Raw genomic sequence first — 11048 nt, 5'->3', positions numbered from 1 at the left:
CAGATATGTGGGGCAGATTTGGGAAAAGAGTCAATAATACTGAAGTTGCTAACTGGGAAACTGACCATTAGGGAAGTTCAGAAGAGTAAGGAGGAGGAGAAAGAGTTAACTGGGTATTTTAATGTAACTAAAAATTAAAAAAAAAAAAAGGATAGAGAAGTGAATTCTGGTTTGTACATGTAAGTCTGTGATGGCTATGAGACATTCAATCTGAGATATCCAAAAAGAAGTTGCTGATGTAGGCCTGGAATGCAAAGAGAAATTACAATATCCAGTAGGGAAGCTTAGCACTATCACTGACATTATGAACCATTCTTTGAGCCAGCTACCAGCTTAATGAGCATTAAATTGTATAGAAGAGTATCATCAAAGTCCTGGGTTCCAGCCTGTCAACTAGTGTCCCAATAACTGACACTATATTATTTTTAAGCACTTTGAATATATTCCTGTGGAAGATGGATTAAAATTCTCCTGTTTGGTCTCAGTTATAAATATCTTTAAATATTTTATTATTTAAATATAATATTTTAAATATCTAAAGATCAGCCACACAAAACACTTATGCATTTAACCTCAAAGTACTCCTTGAAGCAATAAGAACAATTAAAATAGATGGAGGAATATTCAATGCTCATGGTTAGGCCATGCCAACATCTATAAAATAAAGCCAATATGACTACCAAAATGAATTTATATTTTTAATGCTATGCCAATAAACCTTTCAAGGAGATACTTTACAGATGGAAAGTAAGGGTTAAAGAAAGAAAATACAATGGGCTGTCTCCACAGGTAGGTAATTGCTCATCACTGTTCTCCAAATGGAGGCTGGATGAGAACCTGTAAAGGATGCTATTGAGGGTATTTCTGAAGAATGTATTGTAATTATTAACTTCTGAGGTCCTACAATTTTACAAAAATTGAAAGAATTTCTTAAGGTAGCAGCTGTATTTCAAAAGCCAGAAGTCTGATATTCCCCAACAATGGGGAGGCTATATTACTTTCATATGCCTACCTGTGGCTTCCGCAGTAGGCTGAAAAAGTTTTTATCATGAATTCAATAATGCATCAAAACACAATAAGGATAGAGACAACGCTTTTCTGTTATATTTATTTATTTTCCAGCTTTGTACAAACTGGATGTAGAAGCATAAACATAGTACATTTCTACCATTTTCAACAAAAATATAACCAATATGTACAATTATTGTATTAAAAATACAAAAGGGATACAGACTCCACCAATGTCTTTCTAAAAGACATACAGGTACAAGTAGTATCAAAAGTATGAGGAAATCACCAGTTAAATCATTGTACATTCTGCACTGGACATCACAGAGTGAACTTGAGTTTAGCCGTCCTAGGTTCTACAATTACTTAATGCTTATATAACATCTGTGCAACTTGTGATAGAGCTAGATTTCTGTCTTTCTATATGCACATGAGGTCCATAGCCTATATAATAAAACCGGCAAAGAATGCATATTCTATGTAAAATTACAAATGCATAATTGACAATGTGATATATAAGCAAGTAGACAAAGCCATGATTACAGGAGAGGATTATTAAATAAAGCACTGACATGGTTTGATACAGTGAAAAAACACTGCAATTTGACTTTTAAAAGTTGAAGCTATTTACGTTTTATCTACCGATCAATATGATCAGCTGAGTTTAATGGAAAAAAAAATATCCCAGACCGGCAGTTCCTCCCATTGGAGCACTACTCGGATTGGCAGCCTTCACTTTTCCGGAGTCTGTGCAAAAACAACACAAAAATAGAGTGGAGGGGGTCATTTCAGTCATGTTGGGGTTAATAGCAGCTGTGAGCAGGTGGTTGCTACACGTTGGCCTTTCTCTAGACATGCAGCGTTCCTAAAGCCTTGGAACGGGCGCATCTTTCCAGGAAGAGTCTGCATTGCCGAGGCGGGCACATCTAACCGGGTTATTTATCTTTGATCAATTCGTCGGCTTGTGTATTCCTTAATACACTGAGCCATAAGAAGTAGACTGACTCAGAAGCAGTTCAAACAGCCGGCATCCGCCTGACATCCCAAGCTGCTTTTACTGCGATATTATCCAGTTATAACTTTTTCTCTGAAAATAACTAAATCTCTAAATCAACAAGAACAACGACAACAACAAAAAGGTCATAGAAATATAACTTAAAGGTGGGGTTGCCATCCATCTTCCTGAAGCAGGATCTTCCTTGTAAAGGAAAGCTCTCTGGGGCTCCACAAGGCTCAGACACAGGACACAGAAAGTCCTATTTCCCTCTGCTAGATACGTGCAAATGCTTAGTTCTGCATAAAGGCTCTGCCCACTGGGGAGAGGAAAGGGGTTTTGGGGGGTAGATGGGGTTCTTGTTAATTTAACAATTGGCTAAGACTTCATGCGTCCAGGACGGGCATTTCCTGGGACGGGCTACCGGGGCAAACAGAGACAGCATCATTACGCTTCCCTGCTTCTCTGTAGAGCAAGACCACGTCTGGTTTATTTGGTTTTACAAAACCCAGGCTGGCAACCCTACTTTAAAAAGGTACAAAATAATACTGTAATTCTTCCACATATAGAATAACATTTACTCTCTGAACACAATATTTAGAAACTGTAACAAAAATAGGCATTGTAAACAAGCAAACAAGCACTGAATTCAAAAGGATTTCATCAGGTCTCTGCTTTCTTCCTTGGTAGGATAAAGGCCCCAAATCGATCAATGGCTGGCTTATCTCATTTACCCCCAAAGAGACCAAGTGCTAGGATAATGATTAAAATCTCAAAGGAAGGTTTTAAAAACAAAACAAACAAACAAATAAAAAAAACAAAACACCCCACCCTTCTGGGCATCAGGAAGTGCAGCCCGAATGAATCACCTGGATAGGGTGAAGAGCTTGGAATTTATGGAATGGTATTGGGGGAGGTGGTAGACCAGCAATGGCGGGGAGGTTTGGAGAAGGCTGCACTGGGCATTGGAAGCAACAGTTTGAAAAGTGCCAGGGCAATTTCTTCACAGTATTTCACATGCAAGAGGGATAGGGAAGAAGGGAGAGAAGAAGCCCCATGCTGCTTTAAGGCAGGGAAGGAGGCAAATCGGTCCACCATCCTTTGGATTTGAGTTCCAAGGCTCCTACACTAGGGACATCTTCTTGTGCTCTCCTTTTTTTCGGTAGCTCACTCTGGATCCAGAAAAGCCCCAATTCTCAGACAGCAGAGACTTGCTCATCTTCTGTCAACACAAAACAGGGGAAAAAAGAAAAGGACAATGAAGCAAAGGCAAAATTCAATTTTCGATTAGGTTCCAATTCAATAGCATAATAACATTTGGACTATGCAAAATTATTTCCCAAATAAGCAATGTAAACTGCTCTACACATTTACCAACTAGAGGACCACAAATTTCAATCTGAAAGGGCCCATTTTTGTTCAGTTGTTTCAGTCGTGTCTGGCTTTGTGACCCCATTTGGTGTTTTCTTGGCAAAGATAGTGGAGTGGTTTTGCCATTTTCTTCTCCAGGTCATTTTTTACAGATGAAGAAACTGAGGCAAACAGGGATAAGACTTGCCTGGCTAATAAGTGAGAATTCTGAGGTGGAAATTAAACTCAGGGAGATGAGTCTTCCTAACCCAGACTCTCTAGCTACCATGCCACCAAGCTGCTCACAACAATCATTCGGTACAAAAGCCCTTATTTCACAGGTGAGGAACTTGGCCACGGCCACAGAGAGAGTGACAGGGGGGTGGGTTGGATTGGGACCCAGGTTCTCTGCCTCAAACTTTGAAGCTCAATGAATGCTAACTTGTAATCTCCTTTGTTTTTCTATGAACTAGAATTTGAAAGAGCCAAAACAAAGGAAGCCTTTCTGTCTTGCAATGTCAAGGTACACCAATCTAGAACATCCCCAAAGGGGAATCTAAGGAATTTAGTATAGCTCCTGCTAAATGTGTTACCCTCTGTCAGTCTATAAAGTTCTACATTTATCTCAGACCCTCGTGAAATGTGGTCTATGAAAACAGAACAGATTATTTCCAAAGAAGTTTCAGAAACTCTTTTGACAAATGGAAATACTCTGAATGTTTTATTAAAGATACAGACACATGTAAAGGCTAACATTATAAGTCACTAACTACAGGTTTTTTTTATCTAAAATTTTCATTAAGTAGCCAATGAAATGCAGATTATTTTTGAAAATTTTTTTCTAAACTAGCAGTAGTATTCTTATACAAAATAGAATAGTGGATGAAGGCAAATAATATTCAAGGTCTTGATTCCTTAGTTATATGGATAACTCCTTCAATTCCTTGACTTCATTTGGATGAGAATAAATCAAATCATTTCTGTTCATTCAAGGAAAGAAGTTGAAAAGATATTAAACTGCGAAGGCCAAGAGGCTGGATGAGATGAAGTTCTTCCTGGAAAGAGACTTTTAACTCCCCTCACCACCCAATGCCAACATCTCTCTCCTTCCCCTAAGATTATTATACCATCTTTGTAAAAGTTTCTTGGTTCCAATGAACAATATGTTCTTTTTCTTTTGAGCACTACTCAAAGAAACCAGGTGAATACATACTTATTTATTATAAGAGACTACTGCAGTCTTAAGACAAATTTAGTTTAGGACACTCTCAATTATGATACCTGTTTATCATCAAAGAAAAAACAAATAGTCCAAGAAGGAAAGGGACAAAAACCAAAGTGACCAACAAGCTCAGAACTCTGAAAGAGTTAGTATAAGACATGAAAGATTCATTGCCCAGGCCTGCCCTGTGTAGCCCCAATCACCACCTGATTGTGGCATTTTCATCTACTTTATTGTAAGTTTCTAAAAAGATCATGCTGCCCTATATATATATATATATATATATATATATATATATATATATATATATATATATATATATATATATATATAAATCACATATAAAATACATTAATATGATAAAATATATGAAATATTGATAAGCATAATTTCTATTTTAATATCCTTTAAATTATGATATAAGATAATACATATATATAAATATATATTTTATCATATTGTACTAATATATATTTTAAGATCTTCAAGGTTTTAAAACTGCTTTGTAAATCTTTGGTACTATTTAAATGTAAATTATTTTAATTAAATTACCATCCTCCTCTGTGGAAAACCCTTGAGGCTGATAGGAAGCCAGGCGTGGGTCTGACTCATTTGGTTTATGCCACTGAGGTTTGTTCACGGGCCGGCTTGTTGGATGACTGTGCGGCTGCTGTAACGTGGAGGGCCCAGGTGTTTCACATGTCCGGGCCACCATTCGAGACCTCTGGAGTGCAACATTGTAGTCTGGAGGTTTCCTGCTGGCTGGATGTGAATGTCCATCTGGGAAATCGGTGATGGGGATGCCTACATAGCCTGGAGGGGTTGGTGGTGGTTCTCGATACCTGCCTTCTTTTCGAGCTGTAGTTAAAAGAATATACTATTATGAGAAATGGATTCATCAGTGGAAAACAGATCACTCTCAACCAGCCAATCTCAGGTTCAACTTCAGATGGGAAAGAAAACAAAGTCTTACAATAGATTTTTAGACATTAATAGTTCTTGTAAAACATGGAGCCTGTTTTGAAAAATTTAAATTCCAAGGGAGGGAGTTAAGGGTGAGTAGAAAGAGGGGGAAGAGTTCAAAATAAATTTCTCAGGACTGGTTTTGTGAATTGACCCCAGAGGAAGTAAGGAGTTTTTCTCTGAGGATACAGAAAAAGAAGAGATCCTTCTTTTAGTCTATATACCAGGGATTCTTAACCTGGGGTCTGTGGAAAGATTTTAGGGGGTTCATAAATTTAATTGTTTTCAAAAATATTTTAATTACTGAATTTCAACATAACTGGTATTCTGTAATAATATTTTTTTTCATGCATTTAGAAGTATTATTCTGAGAAGGGATGTGCAGGTTTGGCCATAATGCCAAAAGGGACCACCACCAGAAAAAAGGTTAAGAACTTCTGTTCATATCCTAATGCAAACATCAACAACATGGAAATAGGTTCTGATCAAGGACACAAGTAATACTCAATGAAATTGGCATTCAGCTGTAGGAAGAGTGGGTGGAGGGGAGGGAGGGAAATAATGTGATTATTGTAACCAAGGAATAATGTTCTAAATTAACTAAGTAAATTAATTCAAATAAAAAAATTAATTGAAAAAAAAAAAAGGACTTCTGTTCATGCTATAGATCCAAATGATTCCTTTGGAGTTTCTCCAATACTCGTTTTTGTAAATGTTAAAATTATGGTTGAGACTGAATGTAATAATTATTTTGGTCACCCAAGGATTTTTATAAAATCCTAAATGAAAAACCCAAGACTGCTGGAAATTTTATGGTGATTTAATTGATAGTGTAGGAGATTAAGGAGAAGGAAGAAGGAAAGGAGTAGGTTTTCTCCCCCCCAACCCTCCCACCCCTCCCCCCCCTCCACTCCTGGAAGATTAGGAGATACGGTTTTGGAGTGTATAGGAATAAAAGAGTCAGCCTGAACTCCAAAAAGAAAGGGCTAAAACGAAGATGCTGAAACCTGAAACAGCTCCAGGGCAAACTCACCGCCAAACCCAGACAAAATAACTGCCACCACTCCAAGATGTTGGAATGGCTAGCATGCTGCCATCCAGAGTTGCCTTTCCAGGAAAAGAGGGAGAGGAAGTGACATGCCTTATATAGATGGTTTTACGTCACTTTCCTGTGTCTCATCTGTACCAATAATAGCTTAGCTTGACTTAGGGCAGCCCAGGGGTCTGTCTGCTCTTTCTGCACATGTCTGTTGAAGGCCATTTCCTCAGATAATTAAATCTTGCATTTGGTGTGTACCTTCCTGATCTTGTTAAACTAAGGAGGGTGGAAAAATTCAGGGTTCCCAAGACCTGATTCTGTTAGTCCAAGTATCTCTATTGTTATTGATCAGGAAATAGCTAAATCAGATCTTCTAAAGTACGGTCTGATTAGGGTGGAATAGTTTTAAAATTCACATTTTCAAGGAGTCCCTCTGACTTTTCAGTACTCTCAAACTCTGCTTTGGTTCCTAAACTCACATGGAATATATCTGGTATAGGAGAGACCAGTATCCCTTCTGAGGGGAAAATGGAATGGATTTCACATCCATCTGAGAAGGAAATTCTTGTAGGGGATATCTTAAGGAAGAAGATTTAGAACAGTTCTTTTAACCTTGGTAGGCTAAAGAAGCCTTTTGGCCCGTTCTCAGAATAACATTTTTAAAGCATAAAATAAATACACAAGATTACAAAGGAAACTAACTGAGATACTATAATTCTACCTCCTTTCTCCCACCTCCCAACTTAAAACATTTTCGTTTGCTGTTCAAAAATGGAAGCACCCTCATTTCCTGTCAGTGAAAGTATTTATGTGGAAACTAGATGACCATTTATTAAGAGGATAAAGGGGATACATGCTTCAGGGAAAAGGATTGGACTAGATGACTTTTGAAGTCCTTTCCAACTCTACCAAAGTATATGCTGTAAATAGCAAAGAATAACGGATGGCAATAATTTTGAGTCTTTTGTCTACGTTAGAGGTGGGACAGAGACATAGGATTCTCTTGTTGGCTTTATTGATAGAGCAAGGCAACTTTTTTTTTTTAATGGATGATACAGCATGGAAACTGGGGGAAGCTAACAACAAAGGCACGGGGTAAGAGGGGATGTGATTCCTCATTTTACACTGAAATGGACATGACTGTCCATCATATACTAGTAAAAACTGAGTCTGCCTCCTAGGAAAGTAAAGGGGAAAGACTTCTCCTTACTTGCTTCTGTGCTAGGATTCAAGGATAAATCCATCAGAATTTATTGTAGGATCTTAACACGGGGACTATGAATTTATTTGTTAAATGTTTTTACAACTATTTCATAAAATAATTGGCTTCCTTTAAAAATCTTCTATTTTACATTATGCATTTAAAAACATTAATCTGGGAAGGTGTTTATAGGTTTCACTAAATTTCTACAGAAGTCCGTGACAAAGAAGAGGTTAAGAAACTTTGTCTAAAAATTCCATAAGGAATAAGTTCATATTATAATTGCGGCTCTAAGACTTCACTATGAAAAACAATGAGAGAAGAGGACACTTTAAAATAAATCCTTTTTTTTTTAATCCATACCTTCAGTTTTAGAATAGATTGGTTCCAAGGAAGAGGAATAGTAAGAACTAGATAACTGAGATTAAGTGATTTCCTAGGGTCACATAGCTAGGAATTATACCACATTGTTAATGGACTATCCTATGATTCTACTTACCATCTTTGTCACTATTCAAACCATTATTTCTTTCTCTGATCACTTCTCTATATTAGAATGTATTAACTATCCACTATTCAACTTTAAAGATTACAAATTTGTGAGCTCTAATCTTTTGAAGCACAAAAAAAGAAATCTCATTTCTCTGCTGAAGGAACACATAGGATGATGATACTCAGAGACCCTGATTCTGTATCTGAACTCACATTTCAATAGCATATGACCTGAATTTCCCATAGAAAATATATGCCATAAGTGCAGCAGATACCAAGGTCTCTAAGATCTGGTCATTTACTAAATGCCAACTACAAGCTAGACACTATACTTAGAACTGAGAATGTAAAAATAAAAATGAGACAGTCCTTGTTGGAAGGAGTCTACGTACTACATGTATACAAAAGGGAACAACATAAGAGAAGAGAAGTGATGGGAGTAAAACAAATATCCTGATACAATGCTGAATAATGTCTGAAAGGAAAAAATCACTTTTAGCTGGTAAGGGTTGGGAGAATCAAGGAGGGATACATGGAGAAGGATATCTGGGTTTTAGTTCTCCTCTTGACCCTTATTTGCTATATGTCCTCGGCCAGGTTACAGATAAGTTACTGGCTTCTGGGGAATTTTCTGCACCATTAATGAAATCAAAGGTTTCATGCTAAATTAGCTAGGTGGTTAGATTTGACTAATGTCAAAAACTATATAGTCAAGAAGGATAGGAACTGAGAAAAGATCAGAATAAAAGGATTGAAAGAGTGGTGAAGTCACATTTCAAAGGGTTGAGAATTGAGTGAGTGGAAAGAAAATGCTAGCAGTGAGCACAAGCCATTCTTTCTATAATTTTAGTATTAGTGAAGCACCAAAAGATTCAGGACAATAATTTTCAGATCAGGTCAAGTCAAGTAGGATTTTTTAAAGATAGGAGAAACTTAAGCATTTTGTTTTTTGCAAGAATCAGGGGGAAAAACAAGGAGATGGACATGATAGCAATAATAATCCAGCAAGAGATGGGGAGGGAGGCCATTAAAGACAACAGCAAGGCAAAGAAATGCTTCACCCACAAGAGCTACAGCAAAAGAGGAGAGGATGAGTAAAAAGCTAGAAAGGTTTCTAAATATAAAATACTTTCATTTTTTTTCTCTTGGTAAAGTAGAAAGCAAGGTAATCTGGTGAGAGAGAATGAGAGCTAGAGACAAAAGCTTGGGTATATCTGCATTGATGAATAAAAGGGCTGTCAAGTCCTCTGAGGTCTGAGAACTTTACTCCATATTGGGCCCAGTTGCTGGCTTCCTCTAGGGACACATGAGTGAGGTCCTTGGGGTAGTGGGAACATATAACAGAGATGAGGAGTGTGTGGCTACAGTGATACTCTAGTGGAAGGAAAAGAGAACAAAGGAATCAAGCCCAGAAGAGAATTCTTGTTGAATTGATTAACTGTATATTCAGAGCTATGATGAGAGGAAAGTGAGGCCAGAAAAAGCATAATTGACTAGAAAAACAAGGAAGGATCACATTGAAAAGAAAAACAAGTGTATAGGCAAGGTATGACAAGTTGAAGGTCAGGAGATAAATGAATTTCAGAGTTCCAAGATCATGGAACAATTTTTTTTAACCTTAAAAAAATTTTTTTTAATTTAATAACAAATTTCCATATGTTTTCTAAAGTTATATGATTCATACTGTCTTCCCTCCACCTTCAGGAGCTGACAAGCAATTCAATCTGGATTATACATGTATTATCACTCAAAACATATGACATAGAACAATTTTGGTTGGTGATGAAAAATCTTTTACCTTCATTAAAAAAATAATTATTGACAAAAATTATCTTCTCCTAGATGCAAACAGATCAAATTTATTCAAGATACATACTGTAAATTTCAAATATTTCATGAATCCAAATGCAATCATTTAGAGACTTTCTTAAAATCTTAAAACTTCTGTTCCCATTGACAATCCAAAATTATTTTTTTAGTCTGGTTATCTTGGATTACCAATCCAAAAAAACAGTTGCCTTAAGCTACTGCTGAATCACATGCTGCCTGGGACTCATTTTAGTTCTAAGGCAAACTGATTAAAACAAAAGTTCTGAAAATGACACAATTCTTTAAATGACTACATGGACTTTTCCATAAGATATATATAACCCCCTCTCTCCTGACTCCTTTTTTGGAAATAAAGTCAAGATTCAGACAGAATTCCAACTTACCAATAAGACCCTTCGCAGAAGTATTTGATGTCACAGATATGTGAGCGGGCATTGGGACAGGTTTCGTCTCTTCTGTAGTGACAGATGTGATACTACTCGTCTCCGCTTCAATGGAAACATCCTTCCCACCCCTTCGTTTGATGGTGCCTGTGTCACCCTCTGAGTCTTCTCCCCAATATCCAGTTGAGGATGCCCAGCTTGCCCTTGACTGGGCTTGGTCTAGACTCTCCCGACTTTGATTCTGTCTGTTGTACTTTGTGCTATGATCAGGAAACAGAACTGGTTCCATGTGACTACCTGAAGCCCACAAGGCTGCACCATCTCCTGCACTATCAAAATGAGCATGCCCAAAAGGAAGCGTCTCCCAGCTTCTCTGGTGCGGTATAGTTTGTATATTATCGTGGGAACCACTTGAGCAAGAAGTCCAGCTTCCGCGGCCACTGTCTGCTGCATCCAGTGAAGCTCTGTCTCCCTGGTCCTGTGAAAGTTCTTCCGTACTTGGGGAAGAAATCACTGTAGCCCCGGCATATAAACCCCGAGTCTCTGACACTGGTGCATAGGATCTG

The 11048-nt window shown here is 37.5% G+C and overlaps 1 protein-coding gene across 19 annotated transcripts in view; it reads right to left on the bottom strand.

Annotated features, from left to right (window-relative positions):
• Positions 1-1094: 1094 nt before the first annotated feature.
• Positions 1095-11048, bottom strand: part of RAPGEF2 (Rap guanine nucleotide exchange factor 2) — a 315781-nt gene continuing 305827 nt past the window's right edge. For all 19 annotated transcript variants that reach the window (XM_056802818.1, XM_056802822.1, XM_056802824.1 and 16 more), the window contains 3 exons: positions 10483-11045; positions 5127-5432; positions 1095-3224 (listed from right to left, as the gene is read on the bottom strand). In XM_056802818.1, coding sequence (XP_056658796.1) covers positions 3199-3224; positions 5127-5432; positions 10483-11045 — 895 coding nt within the window. In that variant the 3' untranslated portion in view covers positions 1095-3198. The remainder of the gene's footprint in view (positions 3225-5126; positions 5433-10482; positions 11046-11048) is intronic.

The sequence above is a fragment of the Monodelphis domestica genome, chromosome 6 (genome assembly GCF_027887165.1).
Source record: "Monodelphis domestica isolate mMonDom1 chromosome 6, mMonDom1.pri, whole genome shotgun sequence".
Taxonomy (NCBI): Eukaryota; Metazoa; Chordata; class Mammalia; order Didelphimorphia; family Didelphidae; genus Monodelphis; species Monodelphis domestica.
The sequence above is the reverse complement of the archived record's forward strand: the minus strand, read 5'-3'. Positions and strand labels throughout refer to the sequence as shown.